General features: G+C 43.7%; 2 protein-coding genes across 6 annotated transcripts; both read right to left on the bottom strand.

Moving 5' to 3' along the window:
- Positions 1 to 510: 510 nt before the first annotated feature.
- Positions 511 to 5,085, bottom strand: car15 (carbonic anhydrase 15). Of its 2 annotated transcripts, XM_047570028.1 has the most exons (9): positions 4,981 to 5,085; positions 4,104 to 4,207; positions 3,956 to 3,988; positions 3,124 to 3,300; positions 2,901 to 3,046; positions 2,698 to 2,790; positions 2,542 to 2,608; positions 2,301 to 2,461; positions 511 to 2,222 (listed from the first exon to the last, which is right to left on the bottom strand). In XM_047570028.1, the coding sequence occupies exons 2-9, from the start codon at positions 4,195 to 4,197 to the stop codon at positions 1,995 to 1,997; spliced, it is 999 nt and encodes a 332-aa protein (XP_047425984.1). In that variant the 5' UTR covers positions 4,198 to 4,207; positions 4,981 to 5,085; the 3' UTR covers positions 511 to 1,994. The 2 variants fall into 2 exon arrangements, with proteins under 2 accessions (XP_047425984.1, XP_047425983.1); XM_047570027.1 differs by lacking the exon at positions 4,981 to 5,085 and having other exon boundaries at positions 4,104 to 4,352.
- Positions 5,086 to 5,134: 49 nt separating this feature from the next.
- On the bottom strand, positions 5,135 to 18,829 carry dgcr2 (DiGeorge syndrome critical region gene 2). Of its 4 annotated transcripts, none has more exons than XM_047570024.1 (11): positions 18,359 to 18,829; positions 13,087 to 13,119; positions 12,212 to 12,334; positions 9,956 to 10,042; positions 9,483 to 9,693; positions 9,037 to 9,113; positions 8,757 to 8,939; positions 8,461 to 8,664; positions 8,064 to 8,213; positions 7,659 to 7,895; positions 5,135 to 7,567 (listed from the first exon to the last, which is right to left on the bottom strand). In XM_047570024.1, exons 1-11 carry the CDS (start codon positions 18,438 to 18,440, stop codon positions 7,335 to 7,337), a joined length of 1,620 nt encoding a protein of 539 aa, XP_047425980.1. In that variant the 5' UTR covers positions 18,441 to 18,829; the 3' UTR covers positions 5,135 to 7,334. The 4 variants fall into 4 exon arrangements, with proteins under 4 accessions (XP_047425980.1, XP_047425979.1, XP_047425981.1 ...); XM_047570023.1 differs by having other exon boundaries at positions 8,064 to 8,216; positions 18,359 to 18,826; XM_047570025.1 differs by lacking the exon at positions 13,087 to 13,119 and having other exon boundaries at positions 8,064 to 8,216; positions 18,359 to 18,827.
- Positions 18,830 to 19,303: the final 474 nt, after the last annotated feature.

Below are 19,303 nucleotides of genomic sequence, written 5' to 3'. Positions count from 1 at the left end.
TGACAGGAGGAGGATGGTGTGACCACAAGCAGAGAGGCTGGGCCGGGAGAGCGAGCACTGACAGCATGGGAGCCCAGTTCACACTCGCCTCCATCTGCTGAGCGACATTGAACACACCGGCGGCCCCTCCGCGCAGAGGCGCCCGATTGGTCCGACGATACCGCTCCAACCGCTCTCCCCTTGTTGCTCTTGTTGGTCGTCTTCGCAGCTCACACAAACCACATGCTTATTTAATGAGGTTTTTGCGGAGTCATGAAACACCAACCAGTTAAACTGAGCTTGTGCCCACTAAGACGGGAGGGGGGAGGATCTGGGAGGAGCGGTGCAGAAATTTCATTTGCGCATTTGCTTGTGTTTTGCAAAGCTATTTTAGGGATTTACATCCCACACGTTTTCCAAGTCACTGATTCCTTTTTTTTTTTTTTTTTGCATAATTGCCTGGACACGATGCAGAGAGAAAAGCAAGTGTTGTCAATCACCTTTCAAAAACAGCAGAAACAGAACATAATGTGACAGAATAATGTTTGTTTTATTGTTAGAATACACAAAATGTGATTAGATTCAGTTTTTTTTAAAAAAAAAGAAGAAGAAAAAAGAAAGAAAAGTCAAACACTGATGGACGTCTCAACCCCACAGCTGGCACCTTTTTTTTTTCTGGCGGGTGCTTTGTTGTCTATTTGCATGTGTAAAACCCTCCTTTACATGCTGCTAGTTCACACTGATGCTGGCAAACATACAAAACTAATGGAGGTACTGAGACACATACACACGAGTGAAACAGTTTTGCATGCTGGATGCAGGCGAGGTCAACCCACTGGGAATCTACACATTATTCCTTAATGTGTTTTTGTGTGGGGCGTTTTCACGGCAGACAAGTGTCATAACAGGACAAGCAGGGATAACATCAACAATGGCTCCGTTCCATTTATGAATGACAGCAGTGAGGCAGCATGAAAAATAAAATACACATTATTAATTCCATCTATGTCCAAATGTCTGCCAGTTTTACTTTTACTGTATGGATACAGATTTGGGCCCCATGAAGAAATATGAGAACGAGGGCCCCCAGAGGACTAACTTCTGGCATAATTAAGACAACACAACAACAACTTCCACAACTTCCCCTTCTATTTTCTACCCTGTGACAGATTTTGCTAGTTTGAACTAAAAGAATAGCAGACAAACATGTTTCCCCGTGGCACCTCCGTACTTAGCATCAGTGTTGAGACTATATGAGAATATTTGACTATTTCTCTTGAGAGCTGTGGTTCCTAGATGATGAATCTTTAAAGACCTTAACTCTAACACCATCACCAGTTTTGCTGCCTTCAAATGGGCACCATGTTCACAAGTGAACTCTTTATTAGCTATTAGCTTCTTCTTGTGCTGTTCTTGGCCTCAGAAAAGGACATATGCTCTGAGTTCATAAGTCTCATACACAACTTCCTATGTCATAACTTCATTTTCAGGCAGCATTTTTGTCTAATACCTTGTGTGGTGGCCAAATACTTCAAAAAGCTAATGACAATCAGCAGTACATTGTTAGCTAACATGCTACATGGCATTCTCACATGCTGCTAGCATGGCTGTTTCCTCCTCACCTTTTTTCTTTGTTTTGAAATTTCTTTTTACTAAAACCTTTCTTTTAACTATCCATCTTATAGTAAAAGTGAGAACTGTAGTTTTCAAGAAAACACGAGTGCAAAAGGCCTCGGTTACAAATGCACATATGGCTGCCAAAATACAACGTGTTTCGATGCTACCACGGCTAACTGTTAGCAATGCGCTATTGGAGTTAAATATACATGAGACGTTAAATGTCGAACTTACAGTACTCTTCTTTTTCACAGTTTGTTTCTTATATTAACTATCCTATTCCACTATTTTCAAATAATAAACCTCTATGACCACAAAACCTCATCTTAATGATGAATGAACTTTTTTTTTTCTTTTTTTTTTTGGTGTTTTACTGTTTCATGATTCAGACTAAATCACTAAAGACCAGAGATAAAGCTTCCTAGCAGAAGGATCTGGAGCAGAAGAAACAGCGACGCCGTCGACCCGAGGGGCTGCCCGGCCGTCCCTTTGAGGAGTCGGGCATCTTTGGAGGCGGAGACGACGCGGCTGTAGGCGCGGTGGACGTGTCTGAAGTTGTTCTGCAGAGGTGTCACCTGCTCCGCATCCTCCTCCGTGGAGAAGATCTGTGAGGTAAACTGAGCCAGCTGAGGAGAAAATATCACCATTGACTGTTTGCAACCGTACATAGACAGCAGAATTTAAAAGGCACTAGAGGGACCTACTTGGGACCATGAGATGTAGATGGGCACTTCGTATAAAGTCCACAGAACCACTTGAGAGCATGGAGGGGTGGTGAGGCTGCCGTAGTAACGGTAATACTGACTCATGTTGTGCTTTGGCAGAAGGCTCATCAGTGGAAATGGCTTGACTTTAGTTGTTTGGCCTTGAGAGAGAAAAAGTAGGCGGCGATGAGAACACGCAAATAAAATGAACCGCGAGGATTTCCTTTGAGCATCCTCTAACCTTTATAAGCAACCGAGGACAGTTTTTGCGATATGTGTCCAAAGTGCACGTTGTCTGCATAAACAACCTGCAAACAAAAGGACAAAAGTCAGTTTTGAACAGAAAGGCTGGAAATAATTCGACAAATCTATTTGACGATACGACGAATCAACCGACATCGATGAAGAATCCCAGAACAGCGAGTCCCGTCGGGTCGTCCAAGGCTGCGGACATATTTGGGTGGATGGACTTCATGTTGACTATGTGCATCTGGAAAGGAGACAAAGGCCCAGAGACATCAAGGGAAGGCTGCACTGCACCGGTCAGCCGAGACAGTTGGATTTGTGACAGTGTAGAGCTGCCTACTGACCATACTGTACCTCCATTGGGTATCTGCGTCTGTCCACCGTGTGCTCAGAGCCGTTGGCGGCCGGAGCTCCCCAGTGGAAGTGGAGCTGGATGGTGTGGTACACATCTGGGAGGCCCCCGCCGCTCACCGCCATGCCGCTCCCGACCTGCAGGATGACTGAGAGCGACCACAGACGTTGTCATAACAAGAACTTGTTACGCGCAGTGTATGAGAGCATCTGATGTTGTCTTCACCGGAGTGTCCGTCGTTTTTGAGTGTCCAGTGGCCCGTCTGGGTCTCGTCGAAGCCCTCCAGATGTAGAGCCCCCAGGGAGTCGTTTCTGGTCATGTGATGGTCCAGGTCGATGGGAGAGTGGTGGTTTTCAAGTAAGGGGTGACAAGAGGGGAAGGTGTCTCCCCACGCGTAAGGATCTGAGGACGCAGACGAAATCAAACGAGCGCAAATCGCACAGGTGAATCTAAACGTCTCCACGGAGCGACGGGATCAGTCTTAAGAACTGGTTTTATTCAAGACAAGGTCCATTTATTGGCTCTTCTGGAGCTTTGGGTCGTATCACCTGATCTTCCTCAGCCGGTTTGTATCTGAGATGTTGATCTTGACCTGGGTAACACTAGTTTACAAAAAAGGGAAAGTCACCACAGATCCATTTACTGACCTTTCCAGAGCTTTCAGTCATTTCACACCATCTTCACATTGGACATTTGCCATAAAACTGATTCTGCTGTTGACACAAACTCTCTAAAAAACAATAACACTCCAGAAGCAGCTCCAGAAGGGCCACTAAATAAAAAGATCTTGCTCATTTGGGTTTTTGAGTTTTGAAACAGGCCTCCCGCAGGTAATCAAATGAGAGGATTACGAGGAGAGAAACGCTGCTTTGATCCTTACAGCTCAAAGACCCATTCATCATCACCCATTAAAGAAGCACAGGCACGGTTCATTTTGAGATGCCACCAAGCAGGATTCAAAAATGACAATTTCCGCCTCGTCGCTGTAGTAAAAAATCCACACGTTACCATTTTGTCTTACAATAAAATAAATAAAAGTAGAGCGCTGGTCACTTACCACAGTGTGGCTCATTGTAACAGTAGTCTTCTTCTGGAATATAAAAACAGCACAAGTTGACGTGATGCATGTCTTCCCCGTTTTTACCTCAAACCGAACAGAAAATAATCTGAAACGTTTTCTCTTCCGCCTCAAGCAGGAGCCTCACCTGCACCGGCGAGCGAAGCGGCAATCACCATGAGAGCTGCGGTCCAAATCATGGTCGGATCCCGCGGCCCGGCGGTCCAGGCAGGTGTGAGCATCTGAGGTAGACTAAATTAAAAATGAGGAGTGAGCGCGCCACTTAAATAGAGGAGGAGGTGAAAGCTGAGTTTTTTATTTTCTCCTGGACTGATCAGTCAACTGTGTCATTACCAATCTAGTGGACTTTTTCTGATCAACAGGCTCATTGATGCGGAGGACGGCTTCGCCCCCCCCAGCCCTCCTCCTCCTCCTCCCCCCCACTGCTGCCAGCATAGATGCTCAGTGACTAGTAACAAGAGCCATTCATCTCATGGGAAAGTCAGAGGATGTGTTAGCAGGCTGGAATAGAGGTGAACAGAATATATATGACCCGGTATCATGAGGAGGCCGTCATCATGGTGATGGCTGGAAACGTGGGCGTTTTAGAGGTTTTCATTTAATAATGCGGCAAGAAAATAAGTTTTGTGTTTAACTTAATGGAGTCTAATTTAATGGGTAAAAGAAAAATATCCAAACAGATTAGCTGATTAGTCCGTTAGTAAATGAAAAATTGTTGCCCTTTATTTGCTCTTTTTAACTGTGACTTATTATATATTTAATTATATGTTTAAACGTGATGTTACTGCTTGATGCTTAAGTGTTACCACATCCCCGTCCAGGAATAGATCGTGTGATTCTGTCACTACTCGGCCCGTGCGAAAACAAAGCCCCTTTTCTTTCGCCCTCCAGCCGGGTATCACTATCTCCGCTCCGCCTTATGAGTCACTGTGAGGTTCATTAGATCCACTTTCCTTTAAATTATTTGAATCTTTTGATTGCCGTGTATTGGATTCACGTCTCACCTTTAGTAAGGAGGGAAGGATGAGGAGGGGAGAGGGGGGGGATTTCCCACATTAATCCTCTTTGACATTTGGCAACTGCAGACGGAGGAATTTCCTCGACGTTGAGTGAATGTCGCGATTGATGGCAAAAGTTCAGCAGCCACTGACACGTGAGTCGTCCTTCATGGTGCGATTTATTTGGCATTTGATTAGATGTACATCTACCTCAGAAAAACACAAGCTCCCCTGCAAATGAAGCTTTTTTTTCCCCATTTTTTTTTTAAATTCAAAGGCTATGAAATAAAAGACAATGAAATGTAGCATTAGTTTGTATTATACATAAAACATTTCAAACCCAGAAAAAGAAAAAAAAAAACATCATAGCCTAGCATAGAAAACTACTGTGTAAATGTTTGGGCTGGTTTTCAACGCATATAGATGTTAAACTATATGTCTTTGAGCCTACTGTACAGGACACACCGTTGAGCTAAGAAAAGAAAACAATCTCTCAGCATGCCAAAAGATAAAAACATGCACCGCAGGTCCAGGAAGCAGGTTTGAAAAATAAAATCAAACAATGAGCTAAAAAAAAAAAAAAAAAATAAAAAAAAAAAAAAATCTCCTAAACACACATGCACTTTACTTGTTTCCACAATTCATGAGATCATGTTTGTTGAATAATCCACTGTGGATTGTCAATGCAAAAAAACATAAAAAAAAAAGAAAATCAGGTGGAAAACAAATAAGCTTAAAGATGAGCAGAGAAAATGTTTGCATACAGTACATTCAAACACAGATATACAGTCGGACGCACATTTACAGCCATGTTTCAGATCACAAGCAGGTTTGGATGCTGGTGGTTGTGGGAGGGGGAGGGGGGAGGGGGGGTCGATCCTGATCCAACCGTGGAGCTGCTCCTCTTCTTCTTCTTCTTGGGCCTTTGTGAAATTCATCCTTGAGTGAATCAAACGATTGTCATCGTAACAGGGATCCGTTCCTCCGAAAAAAAAAAAAAAAAAAAAGTTTACGCTTTTCTTTTAGTGCATTTTTCTTTGTTTTTGGGATCCCGTAGACACTAAAATATATATAAAAAAAAAAAAGGGCGAGCGGAGGCATCGACTCCGTCACAACAACCTGAATAACTGAGAGAACAGATGTGTTACAAACACATCGGGGACTCGGGGGGCGGCATCGAAAAGGTAACGACTCATCTTTAAAAAAAAAGAAGAAACGACTAAACTGAGGGATAAGTTAGAAACCACACAACTGTCCTGCAAAGATCTGATGATAAAGTAACAATGCATGATGCTTAATGATTGGAACAGCTTTTTTTTTTTTTAAATAAACTCTTTTTTTTCCTCCTTCTTCTTCTTTCAAATTAAACGACGGCTCCTAAATCTTCACATATACATCTCAAAAGTCTAAATCGCTTTGTCGATCGACAGGGAAATTCCCACAATTAAACAATCAAGGTTACAACCTGCAGTCATAAATTATTATCAAAAAAGAACACAATACCAAACTTTTTATCAGTATCACAACATTCTTCGGTGCGTAACGCCTCCGGTCGGCGTTACACTGATAAAAACCCTACAGCAGGATACTGACCGTACCTTCTCGCGAGGTTTAACCTCTTCAACTACAAAACGTTTTCTGCTGCAAATCTGTGCTATAAACCTGGAAGACGGCCTCATGTATCAGACTAATAAAAGTGAGGGTTGTTTTTTTTGTTTTTTTTTTCTCGTGAGCTGGTAGAAGTCGAGCTCTGGGTCGTGCTGCCGAGGAACGGGTGGATGAGAGTCATTGTAGCTTGGAGGCGGTTCGATATGGAGTGTTTGAAAATGTGACGCAGAAATAAAATAAAAAAAAAACGCACAAGGAGCAAAAAAAGCTGGTTTCTTTGTCCGTCCGTCCGTTATTATTTGTCGTTGAGGGGCGCAGACCTGAGGGGGGCGGGGGGGTATTTATTTACACCAGGGCTTCTCAACCGATCAGGCCGATTTTGAGACGTTTCAAAAGCGAGTCAGCGCTAAAAGTAAAACCGCAGCCTGAAGTGTAGTGTTTTTTCCTCTCTGTACAGACAGCATCAGTCGTCTCTGCTCCCTCGGATGCCAGTGTCTTAAAAAAAAAAAAACAAAAAAAAAACAAAACAAACAACACTAAGAAGGACAGCTGCGGAGGTGTCTTCAGAAAGAGTCGCTGCAAAGCCTCAGAGCCCACCTTCTCGTATCGTCTGTACAAACTTTTTGAATTGTCCTTTTCTGCAGTCGGCGTTTATGGTAAACGACCGTCTGCGGCGTCCTCTCCCCCGGGTGCGACGTTCTGCAGCCAGAGGGTAAAGTCCAGGTGCAGCTCCCCGCTGTCCGCCCGCAGCCCTATACCACGGTGCTGAGGGACGAGACGCAGTCTGGGGGCATGGGGGCGGGGGCGTGGCCATCTGTCGGCGTGTCGGGCCCCACCAGGAGGGTGCTGCTATCTATGGAGTCCTCCCTCTCCTGAGTGGACGGCCCTGAGTTTGGCGTGGGACCCGAGGCGATGGGAACGTCGGCCTGGAGCCCGTCTCCCATCGCGTTCATCTGGCTCGGCACCATGGAAACCCCGCTGTGTCCTGAGGGCACGGGAAGGAAAAGGCAGACGGGAGTTTAGCGCTGTGTGCGTGACAGGATTCTGACACAACGAGAACGAGGGCGTGCGCCTACCGAGGTCGACGTAGAGGAGGCTGTCCGGGTTGATGGAGGCCTCGTACGGAGGAGGGGGGTCGTCCGGGTGCTGGATGTCGGGGTATTTGTAGGCTGCGTACGGAGGAGGAGGCTCCTGGAAATGAAAAGCGCCGCCCTCTCCGTCGTCAGACAGATGCAGGGGAGTGAGGCCGGTGCCAAAGACGTCGGGGCCGTAGTCGAAGCCCGGGACTCGTCTCCCAAGGTTAAAGTGGTGCACTGTGGAAATGAAGACGGAGACAGTCGAGCATGAGAAAACAGACGAGCACAAATATAATTCGTTTTTTTATAATTCCACAGTATTGTGAATCGTTTCCCAAATAAAATGAATGTATGTTTAGCCGCAACTAAAATTCACACAGTGTAACATGCAGACTTTACGCTCACAGTTTCCTCCAATCAGGGTTTCGATGCGTTCACGTCTCCTCTGGCGGAGTCTGTGCACCATGAACAGCAGCAGGGAGAGGATGAGGAAGGACGAGATGCAGCTGACGATCAGCCTCATGCCGCTCGCCATCGAGTCAAACAGACTGTTTCCATCTGGGGAGGAAGAGAAGGAATGACAAAATAAAAGCATTCGGTGGCAGACTCATCAAAAATTTAGTTTGCGGTTTTCCAGAAAGTGTCTCTACACTGTTTGTGTAATAAGATGAAACAACGTGACAACACATTTAACAACAACACAGCTGCATACAACACCACATTTGGGTGTAGTCCAGAGCAGACAGGAGTTCCCACTTTATTTCATGAACTATTGCGTCGACTAAAGAGGACGTATCAGTACCTGGATCCAGGCAGGTGAACTTGCAGCACTCTTTGGGATCCTTGCGGAAGTGCTGGCAGCCCTGAGGCCGCTCGCACAGCGCGGCCACGCACATCTCAGGCTCGCCGTCGTGACAGGTGCAGCTCAGACACGGGTCGTCTCCTTTCGGGGTGAAGTAGTAGCCCTCGTTCACGACGTTGTCTTTTATATCCACGCACGTTTGCCCTGTAATATAAAATATAAAAAATGTTTTAAAAGAAATTCCCAACGAATCAAATAGGTGCTTTGACATTTCTGACGACATAATGAGCCCGTACCCCTCTTGCACAGGAACGGGAACTTCTTGTAGCAGTTCTCAGCGTGCCAGCTGTGCAGGCCTCGTTCATTCATGCTTTTAATCTGGAAACGCTGCAGCTGGGCGCAGAAGACGTTGTCCTGGGTGGGAGAAGCCTCCCCAAAATCTGTCACGCCTTCAGGTGGCAAGAACACCTGCATGGACCCTGTTATTAAGAGAAAATTAGCATTTTCAAACATTAGCACACAAAAAATTACAGAAATACATTTTTTTTCTATTTCTTTTTTCTAAAGCTTTAATACCTTTATATGCGACTTCCCAGCGTCCCTCCAAGGAGTGGTTCTGATTGGTGATCACATACTGGTAGCCCACCCAAAACCTGAAAAATAAATAAATAAATTAATAAATAAATCACTGCAGCCTTTACAATGTTAAGTAGTCAATTTCAGGCTTCGTGTAATAGCCAAAGCTGGCCACTAGATGGCCTACAACCGGTAACAGAGCACCATCACTCCACCAGCTCTGAAACAACTTGTTCACCATTCAACTCTATCATTAATGTATCATAAACCAAAACGCTCTACAAGGAGGAAGCATAAGTTTAATGAGTAAGAAAGTGAACTTGCCACTTAAAGGGTTTTTGGAGTGAGCCGACGTCTCTCCAGATTAAGTGAGACATGACAGGGCTGATTTCAAGCATGGCTGTTTAGCCAAAGGCCAAATAAAAAAGGCAGACAAGTGAACTCACTTGCACTGGTCTCTGCGCTCACAGACTTTGTCGTCGAAATCGACCTCGATCTTCAGGATGAACTGCAGCTCCTCGTTGGTCACGAACGTGGCCAACGAGCCGTTGACTTTCTGACACGTGTCCACGGCCTGCCAGTAGTTCTCCTGCCTCAGGTAGACTTTGTAGCAGCTGGCCGTCTTCTCGTAGTGGTGCCACCCGGTGGGACATTTCTCTGCGGACGGAGAAGGGGACTAGTGACGACGGACACAAAATCGGCATTTGCATCTGGATGAACGATCACACATTTATGCCACTAAAGGCTCTGCTTGTGCTGAGAAAGTGAGAGCTCAATAACCCCGAGAACAACAGTCTTTCTCAGTTCCTGCTGTGAAGTCTGCTCCGAACTGTTTCAGGGACTTATGAGCGTGTTCCTGTGGTCCGAAAAGCACCGCGTGCGATCAGCTAAAATAAACCTGCGAAGAGCTTGAACTTACTGTTAAAGCGCACAGGCTGAGCCACACCGATGACGTCTTCCACCTGGTCGTACCCGTTCCCAAAACGAAACCTTTCCTCCTTTATAGCTGCAAGAAAAACGCAGAGATTAAAGTCAACGAGTGTCGAGATCTTTCCGTGCACATGTTGGTTTATGGTGTTTAAAGCTTCCAAGTGCACGGTGATAACGATAAATTAAACTCTTCCATTGAAGGCTGAAAATAAAATTCCTTCTGAACGTGCAGCTCGTATCCTCTCGTAAATATGACCGGGAGTTTATTTTACAAAGGACAGAAGCCAGACTCTTCTCCTGAGCCTTGACCTACGTCAAGAGGGATCTCTTGAAAACACTCCATTCAAACACAGAAGCTACTGTGTCGTCTTACGACAGAAAATGTCTGAAGGAGGAAGACGACGTGTGAGGAATGACGAAACTTAATATTTTAATGGATCCATCAAAGGTCGAATACTCGGAGTCTTCTCGGTTCACAGAATTAAAATGACTGAACAACAGGAACAATGGCTGCAGAAAAAGGGGGAACTGATTTTTAGTTTATACTGACATTTATTTAGTCCGATTTAGACTAGATAAGCAGCCTGGTGTTTATTATTAGCCAGATGCTGAAAGATAATCCTTTACAGATGATTTTTCGAATACAGAAATAAACCTAATGTTCCTCTGTTGTGCTTGACTCAATTAACTTGTAACTGCCAACAGTAGAGGCAAAAGGCAAAGCGTGACAACTTATAAAAAAAAACATTTTTTTTTGCTGAAGCAGGACTTTTCACAGTTGAAGGGTTTGAATTATTGAGGAAGGAAGAACGAAGCAGCTAAGCTAAACATTTTCTTTAAAAAAAAAAAAAAAAACACGCTTTAATCTAGTGTTATTCAGGATCAGGTTGACTGTTAGCGCCCCGTCTTACTTTTCTCCAACCTATTTATACCACCTTTGTATTTTCCCCCTTTTTAGTTTTCGTTGCAGAGTTGAATACTATCTATCTCCAGGTTTTGTCACCCTGGTATTAGTATCAGTGTGGAGGATTGCTCCAGTTCTCCACGTCACTCAGCAAAGAGCTGATCGTGAACTTGAACGTTCATCTTCACACACTGCTCCTGATTTAGCTCGACACCTCGCTGATGCACGTTTAAGCGCCGTTTGGGGTTTTCTCGTCTCGGTCTCTGTGAAACCACGCGGCCTCAGAACAATATAAACAAGCACAACAATATCTTCAAGCTTGTTCACAGAATAATGACCAGCACAAATACGTCTTCATACTGAATGTGCAACACATACACTAGAGGTCAAATGTTTGGAAGCAACTTCAAGTTCCTGTTCACAATGCGTTTCTTAAAAAAACAGCATGCGTTATATGTATTTTGGGAATGTATTTACAGCATGAGCAGACTTTAATTTTATTATTTTATTGTCAGCAAAATTATTATTATTAGGACTATTATTATTCACTTTAACTCTTTGGCTTTTGAGAGTCTGCACACAAATATCCTACAAAGTATGATCTTTTATGTACAAATGCATGTGTCCTGTTATATGTGAATGAAGTTGTTCTATACATTTTATGAATGGATAGACGCCCACAGTATTTACTCAAAACATGCAACAACCGTTGCTGTATGGAGGTCACATGCTGTACTCAATCCTTCCAATAATTCCCGTTACGCGGGGGTAAGGACTTTCTGGATTTAAGGGGGAAAACAATAGGATTTCGGTCAAAGGATTAGCGCAGCGACGTCTATGCTGCGAGGAAGAGATCAAGCGCCAGTAAACAAAAACAGAGTCACGGACACATGCGCGGCCAATTTAACCTCCCCCCCTGCCAAATGACGCCGTCGATCCTGCCCTTTGATCCACTTTGTTGGATTTGATTTTTGTGCTTAAACCCATTCCTGAGCAGATCAGCTGAACTGAGCTGTGTCTGGAGGGTTAACTGTTTTAAACCTGCACTGAAAAAAAAAAAAAAAATGTGTCTAGGTCACGGTGCCGTGCAGCCGGCGACGCGGCTGCTTTAACGCTACGTGCCACGGCTGCTCCTACGTAGTCGAGATGCTTGGCTGAACGTGTCTCAGAAGCTTTGATTAGATCCCACCGGGCGCATTCACACCTGCGTTTAGAGCTGCTCAACTGATTCGCCCGAGTGCGAGAAGGTCCTGGGTGTTGCTACTGTTTCCAGAAATCAATCATGTTATGGGTGTTAGGTAACAGAGTGGGTGTGAAAGGGCTTAAGTGAGCTATACTCACGGGGACAGTCCATCTCGTCGCTCTTGTCCTCACATGCTGTCCAACCGTCGCACTGCCAGGTCATTGGGATACATTGCATCTTTCCACTGCGGCAGGCGAACTGCCCAGGGCTGCAGCGCTGCTCTGAAATGCAACAAGACGTTTTTTCGTGCGGTCAAACACGGCACGTGACTAAAGGCCTTTTCCAAACAAGACAAAACCGTTACTAGTCCAACGTCACATGAGCCTTCCCGGCAGTTTGTAAAATCTTAAGACGGTGATAGGATGAACTACAGCGGTATGGAATGAGCAGGTTATTTTTTTTTTTTTTAATGACAACAAGCAAACTGGGGAACTGAAAGTTAAATAAGACAAGGATGTTTTTACTGAGAGATGTAAATCTTTTTTTTTTCTCTTGTCACAAATCTAATCGTGTCAAAGATCAATCGTGCCTGCGAGCCACTGCTTTCTCTTTGAAGCTGGACATGGACTAAATCTGCTGCTAATTTATCATATTACCACAAGATCAGCAAACTGGGGATAAAACAATAGTGCTTCTGTCAGCACGTTGTAAAGAAACGGTTGATATAAGAGGGCGACTGTAAAAACAGAGTTGTAGATGTACAGGAGACCCATACATGGTGTCTTTCCCCGTTTAAACCCTTCAGTAAAGCAGTCTGTGCCACACGTCTCCACACTCATAAGTTAAACAGCGTCAAGAGTTACTCATGTGATGAAACAACACGTCCATCAGCAACCTCAAGGGGATTATTTGTTAGGATAATGTGGCACTAAGACAACAACGCAGCCACGTGTGTTGTAGTGCTGCGTTCGAAGGAGAAGTGCTTCAATATTCTAACAAAAAAAAAGGTAACTACACTTGAAGACTTGCTTACCTGACAATAATCTTGCCAGAGCTAGCCGCGGACCTGAAACACACAGAGACAACAGAGTGACTATCCTGTAAGTCAGTTTCTTTGTCTTTCAGGAAAATTGTCATTTAACTTGAGCCGATAAAAAGGTTCATCCCGATTCTGCCGCTCACTGCGTTGTCTATCAGTCGCGCCCCGTTCCCTATCCCACGAAAGGCTACACAGGACCATCTGTTTGTCAGGCTACAGGTGGTGTAGCTTACTTACAACGAAGCTGGGACTACCACCCGCCGCACAAACACGGCAACACTATTTTTACCTAGAAAGGAGCTCTGAGCTATTTCAAGGCTGCGACTGTTGTTTCATCTGTGCGCCGGCATCTCAGGTGACCCCCCATCACCCACACAAAGCCAGACCTTCAGCTCTGATGATCAGCACAAGGCCACGACCTACACATTAATGAGAACTGGTTGTATTGGCGCTATTCTGGTTGCTGCGCCAACGAATAAAAATTACAACAGCTGGTCAGCGTCTTGGTTTCTCTCCATTGGACTTTAGCACAACGGGACGCTTGTTCAACTCTTCAAAAACCATCATAAACCACATTATCGACCACTAAAATATCAAGCGCCCCATGACCTTTTAATTCGGCTACAAACCTGGCATCATCAGGCTGTACCGACTTTATTTTGCACGACATCCTGCAAAACTGCATTGTCAAGATGCAGCCGTGCGAGGCAAGAACATCCATCTAGCTTTGCTGCGAGCTTCTTGTCTGTCAGAAAGTCCCATTAGATAACATAAGGAGTTGGTTTAAAGACAAAATCTACGCTAAAGTTGACGCTTCGCTATTAGTACGTGATGAGGGGAGACACTTTAACGCTGTCTGCTTTGACCTGAGCTCTCGTAAGAGTCCCGTAACACAGCAAACGTCACCTCGTCTTAGTAAATGCTAAGTGGATTGAGGTGCATTACGGACCGATCTCCGTCTCCTGAGACCGAATGCATTACCGTCAAGCCTGGATGTGTGTCACGGTGATGGATAACATTAGAGACCAAGTATCCTAAATACATTAGAGGAGGCTCATTACTAATTAATGCATGTATTTATAGAAAATATGTGCAAAAAAAAAAAAAAAAAATCAATCTTGTTTTGGCAAGATAGTTGAGTGCAAAGATCTCTATTAGATTTAACTCGTGTGTCAATATCCACTAGTGGGCATCAACACTTTTGTGATGAGCAGGCAGGGTGAGAGGCATGAGGTGAATATTCCCCCTGCCTGTACTGCGCTGCCAGATGCCAAAACAAGTCGTCTGACAGCCGGGGATATTTTAAATTTACATATTTTTATTTTTGCAGACTTGTTGCGAAGACTAGGAGGCAAATAAAAAAAACCCTGAATATTTCAAATGTATCTGGATCCTCTTTCAGCTTTCACGGCGATGCGCGCTGCTCAGAGCTACAGAACAGATGCCTGGTTTCTGCCTCGGATGTGTTATATAGCTTTAAACGATCAGGTGATTCAAGTCAAAGACACAGCTTAGGCATTTTAGGCGGTTTCACGTTATTACCTGAATTTGGTGGTGATTGGGACTTTGCCTGAAAGCTCATATTTGCCTCCGTGTTAGTAAGTGCACCGAGATAGAAACCTCGCTGCTTGCATTTGCTTTGAGAGACCTCTGATAGCTTGTAATTAACCACAACAAATCCAAAGTAGCACATTGCTGCTGTGATATATAAGTCGTACATCTGGCTGGGAATACAAGCAGAACAGGAAGGTGAGACTTCTTCTCTCTCCCAGCTCTAGATTTATTATTATTTTGTGATGTGTGCACCTCGGCAAATGAGCGAACGCCGTTGGAAAGCAAGCCTCTGCAACTCTTATATAACCAACAGGAACATACAGCAAAAACTATGAGCCTGCCCCAACTCCGTCCCACTGAAGCACGCCGGCTTTGTGCACACTCTGCATCATCTCCAGCCGCTGATGATTCATACGAACGCCCGGGTTTGCTGTTAAAAGCACTTAGTGGGATATTCCTTTTGTGTCACTTCAAATTTAAAACTACTCTCTTTTTTTTCCTCTCAGCTTTAAGCAGTGATGAAGACCCCCTCAAGTCTCCAACAGTTTGGAAGTGAGAAAGAAAACATGAGCTATGCTATTTTGACTGGCTGCAAAAAGAAGTTAATCGCTTAAACTTAATCTTCCTGTTTTGTGAGTTTTTACATTTCCAGTTCTGATGTGTAACTTGAAGAGGGCAAACAGATGGCTCTAAAATACACCTCTAACACTGCAGAGGGTAATGTTATTAGAAAATGGCGTTCACCGATACAGAGAGGGATCCTGGCTGAGTCTATTTCCTTGACATTTTCAAATCCTCTTAATGCACTTTCAACCATACAAGGAAGCAGCATCAGCAAGCAGTTACAAAACCTTTCAGGTGTGACAATGGAAAAGTCTAGGTCTGGTAGTAGGTCAAAGCTATTTGGGAACATCCTGCAGCAGGAAATAATTCATCTGTAAAATGTATTATTTACCCTCACAGAGGAGGTGAAGTGGAATCATTACTTAGCTTCATGTTTGGGTAACGCCGTAAATATCAGGGCTTAGTTAATGAAAGTCGGCTATTTTGTTTACCTGTACTGGTAGCAGCAAGAACACACAACAACAATAAGAATGTTTCCTTTAATAATATTTACTCTGTGATAATCTCTGGTGGCATTTCAAACCTCCTTTATTTAGGTCAGTGCAAGTTAACCGTCAACCACAACTGTACTCTCATGAGTAAGATGGTCTGCTGGTTGGTGGTGGATGCTGCCTGCCAAGAGGGAAAATGCTGTTCTGTGTGCAAAAGGAAACCAGCTGATAAACCTGCTGGGACAGAAAGGTTGCTTAACCCCACGAACAATGAACAAACTTCATCGGATTGGTTGCTCGGGTTAATGGCTGCGTTAGGGAAGATTAGAGTCTTAATGTGCACACTATACAAGTCAATCCATGCTCATGACGTCCCATCCAAATATATTTGCCATTGTTGCCAGCGTTTTCTGCACAACTATGAAATCCCACAAAAGCATTTTAATCACGAGCGCATCTTTGGTCGCCTACAGTTTGAGGCCTACAATCCTGTCTGTGTATCATGGGAGTCAACCAGATCAATCACAAGTCGGGACATGCACATATGCTAACCACAGATATCATCATGTGCATTTGGTCCCGACTGTTTCTACTTTTGCATTGACAAAACTTTACAAAATTGCACAATGTTAAGTGTGATCCACATCAGCATCAGAAAATAAGTTGCAAACTGGCCAATAAACGCGACGCTGGTGATATATTTTGACGTAAAACCACCGCTCGTTCCTGTAATTCGTCCTCACACGGAGGGTTTATAAAATCAAACTACATTCAAATATGTTGTGGGGTTTTTGTGCGTCTAGCTCGTTGGCAAACATCCAGAAGGAGTTGCACAAGACAAAAGGCTCTTCACAACTGTTCAGAGGCCATTTCCAAACAGGATAGTTGCACACTAGCCATCGAGAATAACTGAAGATATTTTAACATTTGAGAGGAAGTTGTCATTCATTATGGGCACAAAGTTCTTTATAGATGTCAAAGATGTAGCAAAATAAAGTGTGAATGAGTGGGTCACATGATTGCATTATAAATAACTGACCAAAAAAAAAATAATTTTAGGAAATCACTTTAAGATGCATATTCTCTGTGATTATCTATGTAAAACACAAAAATATAATTCATTTCAAACTGTGGGTTTCTGGAATAAATCAACTTATATCCCAGCTAACTTCTTTTGGAGCTGAATGTCCAAGCTGTGTGCTTATCAAGCCTGCAAAAGCACACCCTGTGACACAGCCAGGGACAAACTATAATCACCCAAACAATGAGGGGTGGTTTAAAGACATGCAGAAGTGAAGCCCAAGAAATACTCTGTATAACGGTATGCTTACAGGTCTAAAATATGCACAAAAGAGGATCTTCACCAGACAGATTACTCACTTTACTTATATAACTAAACCGTGATGTGCTGACTCTCGAACATTTCAGCAAATCATGAAATTTGTTCTCGGAAAACTGTTCGCTCTGACTGTAAATGAAACCTCTCAAACCGTAGGCCAAACCTTGACATAAATACGAATCACACAGTGCTTTTGTGCGCGTAATTTGTTTTCTGGGCAGGAGGTCACTCCGTTGCACTGCACCAAACAATTATGTGTTCATCCATGAGCCAAACTGATAACAGTTAACTCTAATCCACACGATTGTCGGGATCACAAGACCAGACCTGGAGGAAACCACAAGACACATTCGTCCTCTCGCTGCCTAGATGCATCGTGGACATGTAAACATGTGCATCCAAACATGGATCTAGTCCAGACGACTGTCCTAAAATAATTCACCCATTTAATTCAAAAGTCACTGGTGTTTTTGACTAACACTTCTTCGTGCATTTCCTTATTAGAAATTACCTTAAGGGGTTTTGCATGGTCTTGATGTGTCCGTGTCTGGGACATATGATCATCAGCTGCACAATATACATTTTTTGTCTTGATTTATCAAGTGAAAAAGGCATCAAAACACAAGACAAAAGCGGTTGTTATGACAATCAAATGAATGCGTTATTAATAATTAACCATGAAGCTCAAACGATGGTTCAGGTTTGGTTGATGCAGGAGCATCAATCTCTGACATGCATTTCAAATTATAGCTTCACGGCAGAAGCAGATAGCAACCAGTGAACGCAGTGGGTGGGTAAACAAAACTAAATTCACAAACATTTTCTGATTTAAAACGAGTTAAAACACAAATGGAGAACCATATTAATAGCATTGTATATTAGCGTCAATGTGCGTTGAAGCTAACTAACAGTCAAAAGGTAGCGGTTTATTTTGAAAACATATAATGCTACGTATTTGTTTTTGCTGGAAAATAACATGGCTGTGAGGACTACATATAGTTTAATATTTTTTTTTGTTCGTTTGTTTGTGTTTTGTATAGTAGTTGACTGTTTTAGTTTGTTAGTTTAAAAAAAAATAGCACCACTAAAGTACCGACAACACGGCGGTTCTCCACGCCGGACAGCAACAACACGTAAACGGTTTAAAAAACCACCCGAGTCCCCGGTTCGACCAGAAGGCCTCTCCGCCCTCCAGCCCACAGCTGTATAATCTGTTCCCCCCACTTTACTGTCGAGCCCACGGGAATGTCCACCATAGAAAAAAAAAAAAAAAACAAACAGGATATATATATATTTACACAACTTTGGTTATATTTACCTGTCCGTGGTGGGTCCGTTAACGTGAGGACGAAGAGAAGAGAGAAGAGGACGAAACTGCTGCTGTCAGCCTTCGGCAACATTTATCCTCCATTCATAGTAACTCCTCTATCCAGAAAATTTAAAAATACACCGAGGATCTGCACCGCCGCCCTCTTACCGAGATTATACCACGAAGCGTTTGTAACAGTTTGGGCCCATATTCACGCGCTTAACGCGTTAGATAACGACAGCGAGACGCGTAAATGAAGCATAGTCGCAACCCGGGCTGTGGTTAATCTGTCCGGGCAGCTAACATTAGCGAACTGGCTCTGCTGTGGACGTCGTGTCCGTCCTCTTCTCCTCCTCCTCTTCTCCTCTCCTTCTCCTTTTCTCCTCCTCCCTGCTCGGTGCTCGGTGTTCGGTGCTCATCCAAGATGGCTGCGACCTCCCATCACAACAATCCCAAACATGCACACAGGATATCAGCTGGAGGAGCCGTCGAGGCGGAGTTTAGCGGCTTATACGTCCCCGGCTGGCACCACACGGCATCCTATATATATATATATGTGTGTGTGTGTGTCTGTGTGTGTCCTTGTGTGTGCAACTAGGTATCAGAATGGGATGAATCCAGCATTTAAAAACATAATTACTGGCTGTGGAGAGGGTCAACACATCATCATCATCATCATCGTGCGCACGTGGAGGAAGCAGTGCTGATTTTAAATTATGTGCAAATTAATTAAAAAAACAAACAAACACACAATTTACTTCAATTTGTTTGACAAACTTACTTCATAACTGATTTGTTTTGTTCTTTGTTCTTGTTTAAAAAAACATATTCCACATTTATATAAAACTAATAAAAAAATATATATATAAGTAAGTATGCTTTATGAGTAAGTTTACTACATATTTAATTTAATTTTTTAATTATCTTATTTATTGCTTATTATGTATTTTTTAA

Source organism: Mugil cephalus, chromosome 19, assembly GCF_022458985.1.
Source record: "Mugil cephalus isolate CIBA_MC_2020 chromosome 19, CIBA_Mcephalus_1.1, whole genome shotgun sequence".
NCBI classification, from domain to species: domain Eukaryota; kingdom Metazoa; phylum Chordata; class Actinopteri; order Mugiliformes; family Mugilidae; genus Mugil; species Mugil cephalus.
This window is presented reverse-complemented; position numbering and strand designations above follow the sequence as displayed.